The sequence below is a fragment of the Hyla sarda genome, chromosome 13 (assembly GCF_029499605.1).
Source record: "Hyla sarda isolate aHylSar1 chromosome 13, aHylSar1.hap1, whole genome shotgun sequence".
Lineage (NCBI taxonomy): Eukaryota > Metazoa > Chordata > Amphibia > Anura > Hylidae > Hyla > Hyla sarda.
The window spans coordinates 15,289,036-15,311,880 of NC_079201.1; the positions used below are offsets into that span (position 1 = coordinate 15,289,036).

The 22,845-nt window shown below is 45.1% G+C and overlaps 1 protein-coding gene across 5 annotated transcripts in view; it reads left to right on the plus strand.

The window, feature by feature from the left end:
* The window catches only part of KIAA1755 (KIAA1755 ortholog), a 68,443-nt gene extending 45,942 nt beyond the window's left edge, over positions 1 to 22,501 (plus strand). For 4 of the 5 annotated variants that reach the window (XM_056550442.1, XM_056550444.1, XM_056550445.1 and 1 more), the window contains exons 15-21: positions 1,290 to 1,379; positions 6,683 to 6,904; positions 12,759 to 12,929; positions 14,626 to 14,803; positions 17,673 to 17,786; positions 17,909 to 18,154; positions 22,154 to 22,501. In XM_056550442.1, the coding sequence (XP_056406417.1) occupies positions 1,290 to 1,379; positions 6,683 to 6,904; positions 12,759 to 12,929; positions 14,626 to 14,803; positions 17,673 to 17,786; positions 17,909 to 18,154; positions 22,154 to 22,308 (1,176 nt within the window). In that variant the 3' untranslated portion in view covers positions 22,309 to 22,501. The remainder of the gene's footprint in view (positions 1 to 1,289; positions 1,380 to 6,682; positions 6,905 to 12,758; positions 12,930 to 14,625; positions 14,804 to 17,672; positions 17,787 to 17,908; positions 18,155 to 22,153) is intronic. The other variant, XM_056550443.1, reaches the window with a different exon arrangement.
* Positions 22,502 to 22,845: the final 344 nt, after the last annotated feature.

The window sequence follows — 22,845 nt, forward strand, 5'->3', positions numbered from 1 at the left end:
AACAAACTGGGTGTTACTTTTCCCACTCATCAATAGTGGGTGACTACGGAAAGTCTAAGGGTCTATTCACATGGCAGAATTTCCATTTGTGGAATTCCATCTCAAATCAAAGCGCATAGACTTCTATGGGATTCCGCACTCCCATTCACACTTCTGAATTTCCACGTGCGGAATTCAGCTAGCATAAATTCAGAAGTGTGAATGGGAGTGCGGAATCCCATAGAAGTCTATGGGCTTTAATTTCAGGCGGAATTCCGCAAGCGGAAATTCTGTCGTATGAATAGACCCTTAGGCTAGGTTTACACTACAGATTTTTCGCCTACAATTTGAAATTGCAGGCAGAAATTCCGCTTACTAAAATGTATAGTATAGTGAATGGGTTTCCGTTCACAAATTCACACTTCGTTGGCGTTGCTCATTCTTCAGGTGGAAATACTTGCGGAACACATTGCAGTCTATTGGAGACTGCAGTGTCCGTGCAGTCCTAGCGCTGACTGATTCAGTCGGCGCTGGCCGCACTTGGAATCTCCGGGCGGAAATTTTCTGCCCGGAGACTCTGTATTGTGAACCTAGCCTTTCACTGTCTCTAAATGGGGTCAAAGAGCCATGCCTTGTGAGGATCACCACCAAACTGTCAAGAACTCACCTGGTCACGCTCCCAAGCTGGTCATGCACCGTACCTGTCTTCTGTCATGTACTCCATGAGTGGCCCCCTGGATATCATGGGAACAAGCACCGTGCAACGTGGTGCCACTATCCCTGCAATGGGCATGGAACGCTGGCCAATTAGGAGGCTAGTACTCTTGGTCAATCAGGAACAACACTGGCATACAGGGATTCCCAATAGTGAAGTGGGTATTAATGGGCTTCTCCTGGCCACAGATGCAGGTGATGGGTCTTCTATTGTTGTCACTAGCAATCCCAAACACTCAGCTTTCCCAGTATCCTGACTGAGTTGGCCATATCAACCAATCAGATCACGTCTTTCATTTTTGAAAAGGCCTCTGAAAAATGAAAGAAGCGATCTGATTGGTTGCTATGGGCAACTCAGCAACTTTTCCTCTGGACAGGTTTTGATAAATCTCCCCCTTAGTGTAGGAATTGTCTACAGGTTGGGGGCTGCCATTTAGGGCGGATCCCCCAAATAGTTGGGGTGAGATTGGGATAATATTGGTTATGCTTCAATTCAATCACTCTAATACAGATATTGGGCATCTACAAATCTGTAAATTCTGTAAAATTCTTAAATTCCGTTTGAAATTTACATCTGATTTGTTTTTACTTTATAGAGGGAACAGTTTGGACTTTATGCTTTTTACAGCAAGAATAAGCCTCAATCTGACCGACTACTACAGGATCAGGGAGCAGCGTTCTTCAAGGTACGGTCCACAAGACACATTAAACGTAGGGATATCAAGTGTTAGCGACAATATGATTTTTTTTACATTGTTTGGCCAATTGGAAGCAAGAGAAGAATAAAGTTTGAATTGAATGTTGACCCTTTTTTCCCCATTCTCGGTTCTCAATCCACTGACACCTTGGTGCTGAGCTGAAGAAACTTGAGACAGGCTGGTTGCTAGGTAAAAAAAATACCTGACAACCGTATATAGAGACGGTTATATGGCGTTGTATCCATAGCATTAATACTCTCTTAACTTTTCAGCTTAAGCTCGATTCACACACTCAGCTCTGCTACATACACACATTCACACACTCAGCTCTGCTAAATACACACACACACTCAGCTCTGCTACATACACACACTCACACTCAACTCTGCTACATATACACACCACTCACATACTCAGCTCTGCTACATATACACACTGCTCAGTGAAAGGGAAAAGAGTTTTGGCATCAGTCAAGCCATACCAGCTTTTAATAAGTTATCCCCTATCCACAGGATAGGGGATAAGCATCTGATCACGGGGGTACCTAACAGGTAAGTACACCACTGTGGTCAATGATTGACTGAGTCACTGCCGAGTTTGTCTCGGAAGATGAGTGCCAGGGAAGATTCGGATGATGTTCTGGAGATAGTGGGGGTCTTACCTTTGGGACCCCTGTGATCTCCAGACAGGATAGGGGATATGTCTTTAAAGGGGTACTCTGCCCCCAGACATCTTATCCCCTATCTAATGGATAGGGGATAAGATGTCTGATTGTGGTGGTCACGCAGCTGGGACCCCCGCAATCAATGCGCAGCACCCCGCGATCGTTTAGAACGCTGGGTGCCAGCGGCAGGGGTTGTGACATCATGGCCACGCCCCTCATGATGTCACACCATGTCCCTTCAATACAAGTCTATGTTGCCACGCCCCCCTTCCATAGACTTGGATTGAGGGGGTGTGGTGTGATATCAGAATGTCCGTGGTCATGACGTCACGACCCCCGCCGCCCGCTCCAAGCGTTTGGAACAAAATGGACCCCCGCGATCTCTCCTGCAACACCCCTGTTCATGAGGTGCACGGAGCGAAGATGACTCCGTGGCTGATGACGGGCGATACAGGGGCTGGGGTATTGTGATGTCACAGCTCCGCCCCCTCAATGTAAGTCTTTGGGAGGGGGCATGATGGCCATCACACCCCCTCCCATAGACTTGCATTGAGGGGGCGGGGCGTGACCTCACTAGGGGGCGGGGCTGTGACCTTGCGATACCCCTGCCCCTGAATCTCCCATTATCAGCCACGGAGCGAACTTCGTTCCGTGCAGCTCATGAACGGGGGTGCTGCAGGAGAGATCACGGGGGTCCCCAGCAGTGAGACCCCCCCCAATAAGACATCTTATCCCCTATTCTTTAGATAGGGGATAAGATGTCTGGGGGTGGAGTACCCCTTTAAAAGCTGGGTAACCCCTTTAATTTGTCCTTTTTTTTAGAGGTAGGTTAAAGCTCTTAGATTCCCTTAGTAACCAGACTACACACAGTGAGGGTAAAGATAGGATGAATATTTATTAAAAAGTACACAGTATATATATCCAAACTGATCTGATAAGAAGTATAATCACTACAACAATAGCCCATTCAGGCGGCCTGGCGCCATTTCACATGTCATTTTCTTACTTCACTGAGTACATTAAACCTTCTGCAGGTGCTGAATGAATTACATATAGAAAGTCTTCCATAAAAATCAAACGCAACTAGTTAACTGGCACCTCCGCTGACAAAAGAGAGAGACGATGTGACTATAGATACATTAAATACTACAACAACAACAAAAAGTCCAAATTAAATGCCATGTATAGTCCACCGCAGCCCTATTCCTGTGAAAATAGGTTTATTAGTACAGAGGTTCATCTTGAAGGGGGACTCCGCCCCTAGACATCTTATCCTCTAAGATAAAATGTCTGATCGCGGGGGTCCCGCCGCTGGGGACCCCCGTGATCTCCCTGCTGCACCTGGTGTTCGTTTAGAGCGTCGGGTGCAGCGCCGGAGGCTCGTGACGTCACGGCCACACCCGCTCATGACATCATCGTGAATGTGACCTCACGAGCCTCTGCCCTGCATCGCCAGTCATCCAGAAGTTTGCTCCGTGCACCGGATGTCTGGGGTGCCGCAGCCATGATCATGAGGGGTCCCCAGGGGCTGGACCCCGCGATCAGACATCTTATTTCCTATCGTTTGGATAGGGGATTAGATGTCTAGGGGAAGAGTACCCCTTTAAGAAACAATATTAATTGGTTCCAGGAGGAGATCATAATTCTACGAAAACCTGGTAATCAGTTCCAACATCTCCAAAATGTCAACCCAAATTATGAGAACATTAAAATGAAAGAAAAATTGTAAGAAAAAGCAAGTCCTTATATGTAAATGTCTGTCGTAGCTTCTAAAGCCTTAAATCACTTTATACATAGAGTACAGGAGCTTCTTCAGGGTCCTGTAGAGTACGCGCAGTGCACTGGAGATACATTATGGAGCTGCCCTCACCTGGTGTCCAAGGGAGCAGTTAGTCCTGACACAGCTAAAAAGTAGTGCAGTACCACACTATGCTGTATAGAGGCGCTACTAGACACCAAATCAGTGCATGCTCTTCAGTAATACAGGGGTCTTACCAGTGAAATGTCCATCCTGATTGATCAGATCTTTCAGCCATTCACAAGAGCCACCGATCCGGACTGTTTTTGGCATTGTATGTTGAGTTTGGTTTCCAATTACAATGGTCAAGGGAAGACCATTGTATGTTGAAATTATTATAACCTGAGGCCATTGTGGAATCACTATATATATCATGGGTGGCACGAGTGATCAGTGCATCATGGACTGGGGCCAGGTCTCCTATTAATCAGCAGTAAGTAAGGGAATATAGTTCAGAGAACCTCACAAATGTTGATTCAAAAGGATTTGGAGTAAATTGGCAGTTTCCATTCAGACTTGGTGTCTGTAAACTCACCAAGCTGGGCATAGAGCTCCTGGCCCAGTGACTGCACTATTGACTAAATGCTCATTAATAAACCATCACCACTGGTGTACAGTGGCAGGGACTTCTGTCAAAGACAGGTGTTCCTGCTCCTTTCCATACTGAGCAGGGAGGCATACATTGTCCCCGCCTTTCAGTTAACATTTGCTTTGCCAGGCACAGAACTGATCATCACCCTGTTTTGGATGCGTTCCAGGTGATACCTCTAGGTTGATGTCCTGAGCCAAATTTGATAATACGTGCACGGAGAAAAACACATTGACACACGATTGAGTCAAAGTGGTTCTCTGATTTATTGTATAGCGTGCACACAAGATATATCCTTTAGTAGGGCGTAGCACATTGTGTAAGCATTCTAATTGGTTAGCAGACCACTTCACATAAGCATTGCATCATATTTTCTGTGCCAAAAGGGGATGGTCACACAGGGAGTAGGACAGGATGCAAACACCATCTCAGAAGAATGATCTTCATTTTGTATCTATTATCCATAACAACCCTTTATCTGTGGCGGACAAAGACATGAATTTGATTCATTCAGAATCATTTCACTCTAGTAGGGATAACTGGGTCACTGCTGCCCCTTCACCACAGTACCCAAAATAGTGATGCTTTGTCTTAGTTCATGCTCCTACACACGCTTCTGTTATAAGTATACGTTTAGAGGACTTCCAAGCCAAAACCTCATACAGAAGACTACAACGTTTAACACGAGAATGTCATACAGTACCAGGCATAAACACATGAACTTTTGATATATTATAGATTAATGTATGCAGAATGACTTTCCAATTGCATGTTATTAAAAAATATACTTCTTTCTATTTAATTTTCCACTTTGAAAAAATGAACACTAGAGGTCTCCCTACCAGTCCTGGCCGCAAGCCCTTTTTATAGATTTCAGACTCATGCTGGAGTCCTAAATCTCAGACTGCAGCCGGGACACAGACAAGCTCAGCTGGCAGCTCTGAATCTTCTTTCTGTTTACCACTGCATGTGCAGAGAGAAGAAAGTTCGGAGCTCAGATGAAATGAATGAGGGCATGCAGTAAGGCAGAGTCAGGAGTATGTCCTGCTGTGCTATGAGCACAGTGCTGGCTCTGATTGACAGGCAGGGAGCAGTGCTGAACTTGTCCATGTCCCGGCTGCAGTCTGAGATTTAGGACTCCAGCATGTGTCTGAAATACCGTATTTTTCGCCGTATAAGACGCACTTTTTCTTCCCCAAAACTGGAGGGAAAAAGTCGGTGCATCTTATACGGCGAATACACCCCTATCGCGGCGGTCCCTGCGGCCATCAATGGCCGGGACCCGCGGCTAATACAGGACATCACCGATCGCGGTGATGCCCTGTATTAACCCTTCAGACGCGGCGATCAAAGCTGACCTCCGCATCTGAAGGAAAAGTGACACTAACCCGGCTGTTCAGTCAGGCTGTTCGGGACCGCGGCGATTTCACTGCGGCGGTCCCGAACAGCCCAACTGAATAGCCGGGTTAGTGCTTACAGGACACCGGGAGGGACCTTACCTTCCTCCTCAGTGTCTTCTCCGTTCAGGGATCCCCTGTATGCCGGCGCTCTCCTTCCTCGTCATCACGTCGTCGCGTATGTGCGTCGGCGTGCGTAACGACGTGATGGCGGCGACGGATAGCGATGATACCCGGCCGGCAGCAGAGACGTTCCAGAGCGACGGGGACACGGCGACAGCGATGGAGCGACATCCAGGGCAGCGGTGACGGGTCCGGAGCGGCGGGGACACGTGAGTATTACCTACTATGCAATGGTCTTCAATCTGCGGACCTCCAGATGTTGCAAAACTACAACTCCCAGCATGCCCGGACAGCCAACGGCTGTCCGGGCATGCTGGGAGTTGTAGTTTTGCAACATCTGGAGGTCCGCAGGTTGAAGACCACTATTGGGTTCTAAAATCTTTATTTTTTAAGATTTTGCCCCTAAAAATTGGGTGCATCTTATACGCCGGTGCGTCCTATAGGGCGAAAAATACGGTATATAAAAAGGGCTTGTGTCCAGGACTGGTAGGGAGACCCCTAGTGGTCACTTTTTCAAAGTGGAAATTTTAATAGAAAGAAGCATATTTTTATTAATAACATGCAATTGGAAAGTAATTCTGCATACATTAATCTATAATATATCAACATTTTTTTTTGATGAAAGGTACCCTTTTAGATATCATCTCATGTATTGCTGTATTGTCCTTGCCCCTCATCATACCTAGGCTGACATTTAAGAACATTTTGCATCTTTTTCAGAGGAAGCAGCAGGAGTTAGGAGACAAGATGGATCTCTCCTCCTATCTCCTTAAGCCCATCCAGCGTATCAGCAAGTACAGCCTTCTCCTGCAGGACATGGAGTGGGAGTGCAAAGGACAAAGTAACAGGGAGGCCGAGCTGAAGGCAGCACGAGAGGTTGTCCGATTCCAGCTACGTCACGGGAACGATCTACTGGCCATGGATGACATTCAGGATTGTGATGTAAGAAATGTATCTAGAAGGTTCCTAGGTGTGTGTATGTGTGCGTGAACCCTTTACTTCCCCCTACCTAATACAACGCAGTTACAATAGTACGAACGACAAAAAAACAACAATACGAAAGTCACCAATATCAGAAACACAGTGACTTGACTGGGGGATATTATAGCTGCTATAACCTACCTCCCAACCAACCCAAGTGTCCCCATAAAAACCCCTTACCTTAAACACGACAGACACAATGTTGGTGGTAACAAGGCCACAGCAGCCCCTTTATTAAATAACACAATTAAAACGTTGTAAGGCAACCATAGTATGAACATCATACATAAACATTGTATAAACACCCTTAAACATAATTTGACATAACTTAACATGTCCCTAATACAGGAGGAGGAGGACCTGAAGGGACTGTCACCGAGCCCAAACTAGAATGGGGCCTCCCTTACTCCTAGCCGTGAGCACCTGCACAGGAGCACCGTTTGTGAGGCCCCCCGACCATCCTGGGACCCATGTCCCCTTGAAGAATTTCTCCATCGGGCTGGGAACCGCTCCCGGCCCACCTCCACACTGTATCCCATCACCTCCATGCCATCCACATGTACCTCCAGGTCTCTCTCCTGCCACCGCTGCCGCGACAAGAAAACAAGGGCGGGCGGGTACACTTTCCTTCCTGCGTCCCGACTGACCCTAACTTCCTTATTCCTTCCTTATACCCCCCTCCTAACTCCTCCCTTTCCTCTACCAGCTTCCCGCTCTAACTCCTTTTAACCCTATCCCTGCTGCATAATCCCCCTGTCATGTGCCCCTCCAGTACTATTCTATCCCTTCCAGGGCATTCTGGCCAGACAACACCCAACCACAGGCCCTGCAGGGATCCAAGTGGGGCACTGCGCTATTCCTAGCTCACAATGGCTGATGCTAGAACCCACACAGCCATTTAACCCTTTTGTACTGTAGACTAACTTCCTAGCACTAGCTGGACTATTCGGATCTTTCTAGAAGGTTAAAGGGGTTATCCAGGAAAAAACTTTATATACACACATATCTATATATAATATTTTATTCTACTGTTTATACTGATGATGTCACTGTGTACCCACCTCTTTGTGGGCGTGCTGTACCCTATATATACTGTTCATTTGCACCTTATTGTATGCTTGAAAAATACCTAATTGAGTGGGTTGAAACGTCGCTACACATTTTGGGTGAATAAATATCACTTTATTACGGATCGCCCTGTTCATTTTGGATATTATATATATTATATATAAATCAACTGGATCCAGAAAGTTAAACAGATTTGTAAATTTCTTCTATAAAAAAAAAAAATCTTAATCCTTTCAGTACTTATGAGCTGCTGAAGTTGAGTTGTTCTTTTCTGTCTAAATCCTCTCTGATGACACGTGTCTCGGGAACTGTCCAGAGTAGAATCAAATCCCCATAGCAAACCTCTTCTACTCTGTGCAGTTCCCGAGACAAGCAGAGATGTCAGCAGAGAGCACTGTTGCCAGACAGAAAAGAAGAACCCAACTTCAGCAGCTGATAATTATTGGAAGGATTAAGATTTTTTTAAATGAAGTCATTTACAAATCTGTTTAACTTTCTGGAGCCAGTTGATATAAAAAATAAAGTTTTTTCCTGGAATACCCTTTTAAAGCAGAAATACTGTAAATAAAGCAGTTTAACCCTTCACATGCATACGTATTCAATCATTGGCTACAGGGGTAGTACACAATCTCTTTGTGTGGATGACGCCACTTCAGCTTCCTATTATCAGGGTTAAAGGGGTATTCCAGGCCAAAACTTTTTTTAATATAACAACTGTCTCCGGATAGTTAAGCAGATTTGTGAATTACTTCTATTAAAAAATCTTAATCCTTCCAATAGTTATTAGCTTCTGAAGTTGAGTTGTTGTTTTCTGTCTAACTGCTCAATGATGATATCACGTCCCGGGAGCTGTGCAGTTCCTATGGAGATATTCTCCCATCATGCACAGCTCCCGGGACGTGACATCATCATTGAGCAGTTAGACAGAAAACTTCAGAAGCTAATAACTATTGGAAGGATTAAGATTTTTTAATAGAAGTAATTTACAAATCTGTTTAACTTTCCAGAGCCAGTTGATATATATAAAAAAGGTTTTGCCTGGAATACCCCTTTAACCTAACCCAGGCCCACTAAATAAGTTGTTTTTCTGCCACGGCCTCCATGCAAATATTCACCTTTTTTTGGGAGTAAGAGTTTAGTAATGCAGGATTTGCTTCTTACATCCCCTTGAAAGATGGCAGGAGATAGTTGACAGGCAGGTTTTAAATTCCCCGTGAAATGTAGCGAGGAAGATGTAATATCAAGAACGTCAAAGCATTTATGGCTATTAGAGTTAAAGTGGATTACCTGCACGCGAGAGGGGACATTAGGGAGAGCGAGACGTATTGAGCAGTGTGAGTAACTGCTCGAAACGCAGCGGCGGGGAGACAAGAGGAGGAGTGAGATTAATCGCGTACACGCAGCGGTGGACTAGGGGCGCAGCGGAGACATCACACAGGGACAGAGACAAAGTACAGAATTACATAGACACGGTTGTGGAAGAGCGTCATTTACAATAGGGGAGAAATCCCAGGCTAGGGACAGAGAGACTGAGGTCAACCGGGGGTAACCAGGCTACCGATTCGACTACAAACAGCTTTGAGAGCCTCCTGTCCCTCAACACGTGTCAGAAATGCCGCGCCTGTGCCTCATGTCACCGATTTCGTGTCACTTGTCACTAAATCTCCACATCGGCCTCCAGCGGATGAATGGGTATTGTGCGAAATGCAATCCCATAAGCCTCGGCCTTTAGCTACAAGCAGATGGGTTCTGTGCCCGCCGTACAGGATTGCAGAGATATTGCTTCAATTTAGAATTATAATAAGTAGGGATGTGTTTGTTTACATGTCCCCCCCCCCCACCAGACGGACCATGATCAAATAGGACACATCTGGGACCACCAAAGTAATCTACTAGAGATGAGCGAACTTACAGTAAATTCGATTCGTCACGAACTTCTCGGCTCAGCAGTTGATGACTTATCCTGCATAAATTAGTTCAGCTTTCCGGTGCTCCCGTGGGCTGGAAAAGGTGGATACTGTCTTAGGAAAGAGTCTCCTAGGACTGTATCCACCTCTTCCAGCCCACCGGAGCACCTGAAAGCTGATCTAATTTATGCAGGATAAGTAATCAACTGCCGAGCCGAGAAGTTCGTGACGAATCGAATTTACTGTAAGTTCGCTCATCTCTATGATCTACACCTAAACATTTCGCTTTAGGGAGACCCCTTCCCTGACTAAAGAATCTTTGCAAAAAAAACTCTCCCCACTCTTTTTGATTGGTTTTCCAAACAGTGAGTCTCCAGCTGTTGCTAAACTAGGACTCCATCCTGTTTGTAACAGGAAGAAAAAAGGCAGGCTGAAGCTATAGTAGTGGCCTCCAAACGGTGGACCTTTAGCTATTGCAAAACTACAACTCCCAGCATGCCCAGACAGTCAGAGGCTGTCTGGGCATGCTGGGAGTTGTAGTTTTGCAACTGCTGGAGGCACCCTGCTATAGACAGTTCCGGATCCCATTATGACAAAAGGCTGTCCGGGCGTGCTGAGAGTTGTAGTTTTCCAACAGATGGAGGCACCCTGCTATAGACAGTTTCTGATACCATCATGGCCAAAGGCTGTTCGGGCATGCTGAGAGTTGGAGTTTTGCAACAGCTGGAGGCACCCAGTAGTAAGGAGATTACATGAGGAGGGGGTTTGTTACAGTGTGTCACCGCAGTAGTAAGTAGATTACATGGGGAGGGGGATTTGTTACAGTGTGTCACCCCAGTAGTAAGGAGATAACATGAGGAGGAGGCTTGTTACAGTGTGTCACCCCAGTAGTAAGGTGATTACATGAGGAGGAGGTTTGTTACAGTGTGTCACCCCAGTAGTAAGTAGATTACATGGGGAGGGGGGTTTGTTACAATGTGTCACCCCAGTAGTAAGGAGATTACATGAGAAGGGGGTTTGTTACAGTGTGTCACCCCAGTAGTAAGGAGATTACATGAGGAGGGGGTTTGTTACATTGTGTCACCCCAATACTAGGGTGATTATATGAGGAGGAGGTTTGTTACAGTGTGTCACCCCAGTAGTAAGGTGATTACATGAGGAGGATGTTTGTTACAGTGTGTCACCCCAGTACTAGGGTGATTATATGAGGAGGAGGTTTGTTACAGTGTGTCACCCCAGTAGTAAGGAGATTACATGAGGAGGGGGTTTGTTACAGTGTGTCACCCCAGTAGTAAGGTGATTATATGAGGAGGGGGTTTGTTACAGTGTGTCACCCCAGTAGTAAGGAGAGTACATGAGGAGGGGGTTTGTTACAGTGTGTCACCCCAGTAGTAAGATTACATGAGGAGGAGGTTTGTTACAGTGTGTCACCCCAGTAGTAAGGTGATTACATGAGGAGGAGGTTTGCTACAGTGTGTCACCCCAGTAGTAAGGAGATTACATGAGGAGGAGGTTTGTTACAGTGTGTCACCCCAGTACTAGGGTGATTATATGAGGAGGAGGTTTGTTACAGTATGTCACCCCAGTAGTAAGGAGATTACATGAGGAGGGGTTTGTTACAGTGTGTCACCCCAGTAGTAAGGTGATTATATGAGGAGGGGGTTTGTTACAGTGTGTCACCCCAGTAGTAAGGAGATTACATGAGGAGGGGGTTTGTTACAGTGTGTCACCCCAGTAGTAAGGTGATTACATGAGGAGGAGGTTTGTTACAGTGTGTCACCCCAGTAGCAAGGAGATTACATGCGGAGGAGGTTTGTTACAGTGTGTCACCCCAGTAGAAAGGAGATTATATGAGTAGGAGGTTTGTTACAGTGTGTCACCCCAGTACTAGGGTGATTATATGAGGAGGAGGTTTGTTACAGTGTGTCACCCCAGTAGTAAGGAGATTACATGAGGAGGAGGTTTGTTACAGTGTGTCACCCAAGTAGTAAGGAGATTACATGAGGAGGAGGTTTGTCACAGTGTGTCACCCCAGTAGTAAGGAGATTACATGAGGAGGAGGTTTGTTACAGTGTGTTATCCCAGTAGTAAGGAGATTACATGAGGAGGAGGTTTGTTACAGTGTGTCACCCCAGTAGTAAGGAGATTACATGAGGAGGAGGTTTGTTACAGTGTGTCACCCCAGTAGTAAGGAGATTTAGAGATGAGCGAATTTACAGTAAATTCGATTCATCACAAACTTCTCGGCTCAGCAGTTGATGACTTATCCTGCATAAATTAGTTCAGCTTTCAGGTGCTCCGGTGGGCTGGAAAAGGTGGATACAGTCCTAGGAGACTCTTTCCTAGGACTGTATCCACCTTTTCCAGCCCACCGGAGCACCTGAAGGCTGAACTAATTTACGCAGGATAAGTCATCAACTGCCGAGCCGAGAAGCTCGTGACGAATCGAATTTACTGTAAATTCGCTCATCTCTAGAGATTATATGAGGAGGGGGTTTGTTACAGTGTGTCACCCCAGTAGTAAGGAGATCACATGAGGAGGAGGTTTGTTACAGTGTGTCACCCCAGTAGTAAGGACATTATATGAGGAGGGGGTTTGTTACAGTGTGTCACCCCAGTAGTAAGGAGATTACATGAGGAGGAGGTTTGTTACAGTGTGTCACCCCAGAAGTAAGGTGATTACATGAGGAGGGGGTTTGTTACAGTGTGTCACCCCAGTAGTAAGGTGAATACATGAGGAGGAGGTTTGTTACAGTGTGTCACCCCAGTATTAAGGAGATTACATGGGAGGTTGGCTTCACCTGTTGACTCCATGTTCTTCTTCTGTACATCGATTTCAGGTCAACCTAAAGGAACAAGGCCGACTCCTGCGTCAAGGAGAGTTTGTCATCTCCTACAGAAAGAGAAAGTGCCTGAGGAGGGTTTTTCTCTTTGAGGATCTGATTCTTTTCAGCAAAACAAAAAAAGCTGCATCGGGGAGAGAGATCTATGTGTATAAGCAGTCCTTCAAGGTAATGGTTATTGTTGTTCATCACTAGATAGTGTCGACACCTCACATTATATCGCATACAGGTCCCAGAGGTTATACATTTTAGGACATTAATCTTCTTATAACATACATGTGACTTTACCTATTATTTTATATAGAAATGTGTTGGCTAATAGGGTTAAAGGGGTATTCCTGCTTTATACATCTTATCCCCCATCTTATCCCCCATCCATCTTATCCCCCATCATAAGATATATGATCGCAGAGGTCCCGACGCCCCTAATGACATCATGCCACGCCCCCTCCTTTCATGTTTATGTTTACGGCATTCTGTTCCAGGTGCTGCCTCTGAGACAGGGACGTGACGTCACTGCCACGCCCCTAGTGACGTCAAGCTACGTCCCCTCCATTCATGTCTATGGGAGGGGGCGTGACTGCCGTCACGCCCCCTCCCATAGACATGAATGGAGGGGACGTGGCTTGACGTCACTAGCGGCGTGGCCGTGACGTCCCTGTCTCAGAGGCAGCACCTGGAACAGAATGCCGGGGGCTGCACCGGGATCACGGAGGTCCCCAGCGGCGGGACCCCTGCGATCATTAATCTTATCCCCTTATCCTTTGGATAGGGATAAGATGTATAAAGCTGGAATACCCCTTTAAAAACCAAAGACAAGTTAACCAAAATGTTATTGTGATGTCCCAGATATCATCCTTCAGTTCTATCTGCTTGAGTCCCTGTACGTCCTCAGGGCTCATCTGCAGGGTTCCCCCATAAAGTGTATAGGTTGTACATAAAGTGTGAAGGACCTTTGATATGGTCACATGATTATTAGTCACATGATAATGGTTGTCATATGTTAAAGTCACATGTTTTGTTACCCAGAGAGCACCAGGTGACCAGATGACCCTCAGCTAGCCTATGGGCTCCTTGCACAGCCTCCCTTTATAAGGATGGGAGGAGCTGCAATCTGCCTCTTTTGCTTCAATCACTCTCTTTCTGCTGAGGTCAAATCCAGTCCAGACGTCTCAGAGCAAGTGTCCAGCACATCTGGAGGCCTCAAGCCCAAGCAAGCTGCGCGGTCCCCTGTGTTACTGGTCACCTCTCTGGGATCCTGGCCGAGTTGTAAAGACTGTACTATTTGTCTACCTCCGTAAAAGCTACCGTTAACCTTAACCTGGCCTTGGACTATTATTTGCCCTGCCTAATCTAGGACTAGCGATGCTACCTTCGGGTGGTTACAAAGGCAAACCACGCCCTGGCATCACGAACACTAAGGCGTTAACACCATCTACCCCTGGGCAACACCATCTGCCCCTACACCTCACATAGCACCCCAACACCACATTATAAAATATAGTTGATGTTTTAGATAACCTTTCAGGCTAAGCTGTCCTGTGTGTGTCCATTTGGAGTGCAGTAGCACTATTTCTTCCCATTATGCAACTTGTCTATGGAATTTCCACCAGTTTTACCTTTTTCAGGCACCAACTATAGTTTTTGGTTGTCCCTGAGCTAGTGGGTAGAGACTGGCTTCTATGATGTCTCCCATACACTAAAGAGAGGAGGTAGTCCTGCTCTCCTATCTCTTCATAGTACACCCTAAGAAACAGCAGCAGCATTGAGGACGTTATAGAGGAGTCTAAGCTGTGAATCAGATTTTCCAACCAAAGTAACTTCTTGAATGACTCATTTTTATTGTGTTTTTGCACATTCTTAGACTTCTGAGATTGGCCTCACTCACACATTGGGCGGCAGTGGACTCTGTTTTGAGATTTGGTTTCGAAGACGAAAATTGGAGGACACGTATACTTTTCAGGCTCCCTCTCCCGATATCAAGGAGGCCTGGACTGGAGACCTTCAGAAAATTCTTTGGGACCAGGCTATAAAAAATCGAGGTAAACTATGTGAAGCCTTGTCATATCACCATTATTGTTCATTTTGGAAATCGGTTGAGCTCCGAGATCATGACTCCATCTCCACACCATTACTACCCAATCCATAAACAAAACAGCCAAGGCCCCTATTAATGTATAAACAAATCCAGAGGTATTAGGCTTTCTCTCTAGATCTTGGTCTCCATTGTGTTTGAAACCTGGAGTCACAGAGTCTTAGATTATCTATTCTTTTTTTTTTTTCTCTTTTTATTGTAAAATACAATAGATTTGACCTATCTATTCAGCATCATTTATCAATAACAATATTGGCTATTACAACTTTAGATTTCATTCTCTTATATTTTGAGCCAATTGTCATACTTGCTGTAAGACATTTGCAAAGTCCTAGTTATATTTGGAAATTCTAAGTTTCACCTACTGGGAAATAACATGTACAACCAATCCAGCTAACTAAGGCTTAAAGGGATACTCTGGTGGGAAAATAAATGTTTTCAAATCAACTACGGTAGTGCCATGAAGTTATACAGATTTGTAAATTACTTCTATATAAATATCTTAATCCTTCCAGCACTTATCAGCTGCCGTATGCTCCAGAGGAAGTTGTCAGGGACCGACCAGGGGACAGGGACAGTGAGCCTTAAACTGACCCTAAAACCGCTCTCCCTGCCTACTTGCCCATCCACCCTTAACGGTGGATCGACAACTGGGCGCCGGTCCCTCCCTGAGCTAAAGTGCAGTGGCCTTAAAAACACATACTAATAAACAAAATAGAGTTCAAAACACCAGAGAAGGAAACGGATGAGTCTAAACAGACTCCAGGAACAAAGGAATAAGATTAATCCCCTAGAAAACCTCCAGTAGACACAGGGATAACAATACCCTCTGAGTCCCCCACACAAAGGTAAACGGGATCTATTGTTAAACAGGAATAATCGCAATCCCTCAGAACCTCCAGTAGACTAAGATTTTTATATAGAAGTAATTTACAAATCTGTATAACTTTCTGGCACCAGTTCATTTGAAAATATTTTTTCCCCCCCGGAGTACCCCTTTAAGCTGTCAATAAACTTTTTCTGTATTTTTCACCTTTTTGGGTAAGTACTGGCTGTCGTGAGTGCACTGGGGCTCAGAAAATGTTTTACTAGAATAAATAGAACTTGTCAATTGTGCAAGTGGCGCATATGACAGAAAACTACTACCTGACATGTCAGAGCAGTATTTAGCCTATAAGCAAGCCAAGCATATGCGGTTATAGAAGTGAGTGGGAGGTAGCGCAAAATCATGGCAGTGGAATGCAGAAAGAATGTGCTGAGGTGTAGATACTAACAGTATATTGTACAATAATATACACTAATATAAATATAGACCTGTATACTGTACCAAATATCAAGGTAAAATGTGCATAACAAAAAATTTGACACTTATCTGACTAGTAAATACTGCAATAATTCATCACTGATTCCCTTCCCAGCTAGCATTATCCTATTTAGTCATTTCTACTGCTACTTTTCTTTCTGTCTCCAATATGGCTGCTTCACCAGACAGGAAGTCTCTTCAAAAGACTGGGAAACTGGGGAGTACTGTGATTCCTGAAGAGATTATCTGTATAAAGTAGCCATATTGGAGCTGTTCAGGAGACTGGAAAAGCTGGGTGGCACGCATACTGCGTGCCACCCAGCTTTCCCAGTCTCCTGAATCTCCAGTAGTAATAGACAGCTTGTCTTCTCTGCAGTAGTGCTGCCATGCTCTTTCGCTGCCCCAGCACTATGTTCTCTTCCCAGACTTGCAATAAATCCTTTCTCCCTTACCTGCTCCGTCCCCTCTCCCTGCCCCCTGCACTGACTATTCTGCCTGCCAGACAGTTAAATTCTACTTTACCATGGCATTGGTCTGGTGACGGGTTGTTCAAATCTCCCGGGCAATCTCCACATCTCGAGAGTAACTGGATCAGATGTACCGAAAGTCCCATAGACTTACATGTGATTTTTCGGGGATTTTACTGTTGGGCTGTGGAGATGGAGATTGTCGGTGTTAGGAACATCCCAAAACTGTCCTATATTTTTATTTGACATCTAAGAAACATGTGTACCAAGTTTAAAGGGGTTATCAAGGAATAGAAAAACCAAGCTACGCCCCTTCCATAGACTTGCATTGAGGGGGAGAGGCATGTTGTCACAAGGGGCATGGCCATGATGTCACCACTCCCACATCCCGCACCATGCGTTTGGAACTAAGTGTTCCGAAGGCTGGGACCGTGGAATACCCCTTTAAAGGGGTTATCCAGGAATAGAAAAACCGAGCTAATTTATTTCAAAAACCGCTCCCTGTCTGTCTCCAGGTTGGGTGTGGTATTAAACTGAGTATGGAACTGAGCTGCAGAACCCCACTCAACCTGGAGACAGACGGGGAGCTGTTTTTGAAAGAAATTAGCTCTGTTTTTCTATTCCTGGATAACCCCTTACTGGGTACTCCACTGCCCCACTCCATGGAGCGGGATGCGGGGGTCATGACGTCACAGCCACGCCTCTTGTGACAACACGCCACGCCCCCTCAATGCAAGTCTATGGGAGACGGCGTGACATCTGTCACGCCCCCTCCCATAGACTTGCATTGAGGGGGCGTGGTGTGTTGTCACAAGGGGCGTGGCCGTGACGTCACAAGCCCCGCAGCCCAAACCCTGCGTTTGGAACTAAATGTTCCGGACGCTGGGGCAGTGGAGTACCCCTTTAATCGAAATATCTCCAGCCATTATGAAGTTATGCTAGAACATACATACACACATACCTTGAGTTTTATGTATATAGATAATGTAACTTCCTACTATGCGCTGACACCCTCCATCAGCATTTCTCCTATATTTCTTTTTCAGAAATGCGCAGACAGGAAAGAGCATTCTCTGGTTTGGGATGTAAGCCGTTCACTGACATCCAGCCGAGTGAAGCCGCCATTAGCAGTAGAGCCATCCCGCTGACCGGCAATGCAGGTAGGAAAATCAATAATGGATTTTAGCAATTGTGTGATTTTCACATACCGTTGTAGTATCATGGAGCACAATGTCTATAATTTGATATAATGTGAACTTCTCTTCTTTTTCTCTTCCTCCACTAGATGAAAATCTTCGTTCCTCCCCTTCCGTTGCTTTACCATTCCCCACGTCCCCTCCTCCACTCCGCTCCATGTCAGTAGGCTCTCGGAGTAGTGCGAGCAGTGCTGTATCTCTTGGAGGGTGCTCTTCCACTTCCTCTGGCCATGGTTCCCTCAGCCCCCTACATGGATGTCCTGGATCGGATCAACCATGGAGATGCTGTAGGGTTGAGCCCTCCCACGATAAGGAACCCAGCATTTTCTTAAGTGAGTCTTATATAAATGAATGTCAAAACCAACTGTGAAGACCCAATTTGTAAAACAGTTTCTACCCTATTTGGGGTATATAGTATCTTAAAATGCACCAACAGAGAGAGATGTGCCAAATTTATTAAAGGGGTATTCCATGAAAAAAATATATAGATTTATTTTTTTCCATATCAACTGGCTCCAGAAAGATTTGTAAATTACTTCTATTAAAAAATCTTAATCCTTCCAGTACTTATCAGCTGTGGAAGTTGAGTTGTTCTTTTCTGTCTGATAACAGCGCTCACTGCTGACACCTCTGCCTGTCTCAGGAACTGTCCGGAGCAGGAGAGGTTTGCTTTGGGGATTTGCTGCTACCCTGAACAGTTCCTGAGACAGACAGGGATGTCAGCGGAGAGCACTGTTGTCAAACAGAAAATAAAAACTTAACTTCAGCAGCTGATAAGTACTGGTAGGATTAAGATTTTTTTTTTAATAGAAGTCATTTACAAATCTGTTTAACTTTCTGGAGCCAGTTTATATGAAACATTTATTTTTTTCATGGAATACACCTCTAAAACCTCTATGCCTCTAAAACAGTTATTCCATTGATCCAAAAATGTTTGCATGTCACTCAAGGTGCATTAAACAAAAAAACAAAAAAAAATAAACCATACTCACCCTGCCCCATTCCCCCACTGCTGCCATTTTGATAGCTCCCCATCTCCGCGGCTTCCCCTGATGTGTCTTTCAATCAGCCAGTCATTAACTGAGGTAGGTCACTGTTGCAGACAGTTTTTGCCTGAGTGGGCATTTCCTGCAGACACAACTTATCAGGGGGGACGGGAAGCAGGGAGGATCGGGAGCTGTCAAACCAGCAATAGCAGGGGATCCAGGCAGGTGAGTTTTTTTTTTTTTTTTTTTAAAGAATCCTAAGACAAATATAAAAAATTTAGAGTGCTGAAATAGCTCTTTAATACATCTGCTGCATCTTTATTAAGGCCAGTGTGTGAAACAGCGGTCATAGATAATTCTCCGCTATGTACTGCACAGAGTATAAATATGGTAATTGAACTAATGGCTGAAATAAATTAGGTATAGGTTGAGTAACTTTGTTATCAAGTTGCATCGGCAGCTAAGAATATATCTAAAAATAATCCTGCATCATCGGCAGCTTCAATTGCTGGGAGACGCCACAGCAGTGGTGGTGCAACATTGGCGTAACAAGGCTGCCGTTGCATGAAGATGACAATACCTACGCATTGTCTGCCAAAAGATTTCCAGCCAACAATTGACTGTTCCCTGTAGTGACATTTATCTCATCAGCTTTCAGAATAATTCCTGGAGATGTTTGCGAGCTGTTACCAGACATCTCAAACAACTTTTATCTCAAAAACAACAACTAAGTCCAACTGTATTTCCCTAAACTGAAGAACTTGATTAGGTACAACCAATGGCTACTTTATTTGGTCTACTTTGCTGGTCCAGGGTCAGACCCCCTTTTGCCTTTTTCTTGGTGATATATTTTCTACAAGGTGCTGGAAACATTCCTCCAAGATTTCGACCCATATGGACATGATGACATCACACAGTTCCTCCATATGGACATGATGACATCACACAGTTCCTCCATATGGACATGATGACATCACACAGTTCCTCCATATGGACATGATGACCTCACACAGTTCCTCCATATGGACATGATGACATCACACAGTTCCTCCATATGGACATGATGACATCACGCAGTTCCTCCATATGACCATGATGACATCACGCAGTTCCTCCATATGGACATGATGACATCACACAGTTCCTCCATATGGACATGATGACATCACACAGTTCCTCCATATGGACATGATGACATCACACAGTTCCTCCATATGGACATGATGACATCACACAGTTCCTCCATATGGACATGATGACATCACACAGTTCCTCCATATGGACATGATGACATCACACAGTTCCTCCATATGGACATGATGACATCACGCAGTTCCTCCATATGGACATGATGACATCACGCAGTTCCTCCATATGGACATGATGACATCACGCAGTTCCTCCATATGGACATGATGACATCACGCAGTTCCCCCATATGGACATGATGACATCACACAGTTCCTCCACATGGACATGATGACATCACACAGTTCCTCCATATGGACATGATGACATCACACAGCTCCTCCATATGGACATGATGACATCACACAGTTCCTCCATATAGACATGATGACATCACACAGTTCCTCCATATGGATATGATGACATCACACAGTTCCTCCATATGGACATTATGACATCACACAGTTCCTCCATATGGACATGATGACATCACACAGTTCCTCCATATGGACATGATGACATCACACAGTTCCTCCATATGGACATGATGACATCACACAGTTCCTCCATATGGACATGATGACATCACACAGTTCCTCCATATGGACATGATGACATCACACAGTTCCTCTATATAGACATGATGACATCACACAGTTCTTCCATATGGACATGATGACATCACACAGTTCCTCCATATGGACATGATGACATCACACAGTTCCTCAATATGGACATGATGACATCACACAGTTCTCCATATAGACATGATGACATCACACAGTTCCTCTATATGGACATGATGACATCACACAGTTCCTCCATATGGACATGATGACATCACACAGTTCCTCCATATGGACATGATGACATCACACAGTTCCTCCATATGGACATGATGACATCACACAGTTCCTCCATATGGACATGATGACATCACACAGTTCTCCATATAGACAGGATGACATCACACAGTTCCTCCATATGGACATGATGACATCACACAGTTCCTCTATATGGACATGATGACATCACACAGTTCCTCCATATGGACATGATGACATCACACAGTTCCTCCACATGGACATGATGACATCACACATTTCCTCCATATGGACATGATGACATCACACAGTTCCTCCACATGGACATGATGACATCACACAGTTCTCCATATAGACATGATGACATCACACAGTTCCCCCATATGGACATGATGACATCACACAGTTCATCCATATAGACATGATGACATCACACAGTTCCTCCATATGGACATGATGACATCACACAGTTCCTCCATATGGACATGATGACATCACACAGTTTCTCCATATAGACATTATGACATCACACAGTTCTTCCATATGGACATGATGACATCACACGGTTCCTCCATATGGACATGATGACATCATACAATTCATCCAAAGTGTTCCCAGAAAATTAACCCCCCCCCCCCCCCACACCACCACCATTACACCACCAGCCTGAAGCCGGTACAAGGCAGGAGGGATCCAGGCTTTATGGTGTTTACACCAAATTCTGATCCTGTCATCTGAATGTCACAGCTGGAATGGAGACTCCTCAGACCAGACAACGTTCTCCCATCTTCCATTGTCCAATTTTGTGTCTGTATGAATTGTAGGTCACACAGTTTCCTGTTCTTAGCTGACAGGAAGGGCCCCCGGTGTGGTCTTCTGCTGTTGTAGCCCATCTGCTTCAAGGTTGGACATGTCATACTGCATAACATGGTTGTAGCGGGTGGTTGTTGGAGTCACTGTTGCCTTTCTGTCATGCCAAACCAGTCTGCCCGTTCTCCTTTGACAACAACAAGGCCTTTTATACTCCGACCGGACCGTCTGGCACCAACAACCATGTAATTACCTTTCTTCCTTTTTTGAACTTCAGCAAGTTGTCTTGACCACGTCTACATGCTTAAATGCATTGAGTTGCTGCCATATGGTTGGCTGATTATCTATTTGTTTTAACAAGCAATTGAACAGGTGTACCTAATAAAGTGCCCAGTAAGTGTATATATACCTTCCCTTTTAATGTATTCTGACATCGTTTCACCTCCCCGTATACGTATATGGTGTATGTCACATGACCCCAGTCTCAATGTCTCACATTTATCTTCTTCTCTCACTGTTTCAGCTGCCAGTTCCGGTTCCTCAGAAGGAAGCGTCAGTGGATTTAGCTCCCCGGAGTCAGGCCACATACCTGTGACTCATATAAATACGTCTTACCCCTTGGAGTGCTGGCGCCCCCTACATGTTATTGATAAGCCCCCTGAAAACAACATCCCATGATTTCCAATGACAGAATCTACCGAAACGCGTCTACTGAATGAAATAATCTCTATTTATGTTCCGTTTTAATATATGTAAATACTATATCGCATTTTTGGTGAACGTTAAGATATTCTAATGCGGTTATACGTTGATGTTTTATAAAGGATAAAAGTCATAGGACCACTATATTAAATATGATTTATTGTGTTGGGGGGGGGGGGGGGGGGGTGCTGCCGTCTCTCAGAGGATCATTCATTAAAAGTGAATTGGAGATACAAAGCTTTTGTGTATTATATGTCTGGTTAACTATCAAAAGGATGTGTTATTTGACAATAAAAATGCAGTGGTCCGCAACCAGTGGACCTCCAGCTGTTGCAAAACTACAACTTCCAGCATGCCCGGATAGCCAAAGGATAGGAGATAAAATGTCTGATCGCGGGGGTTCCGCCGCTGGGGACCCCCGTGATCCCCTTGCTGCACCCAGCATTTGTTTAGAGCGTCGGGTGCAGCGCTGGAGGCTCGTGACGTCACACCCACCTCCCATAGACTTGCATT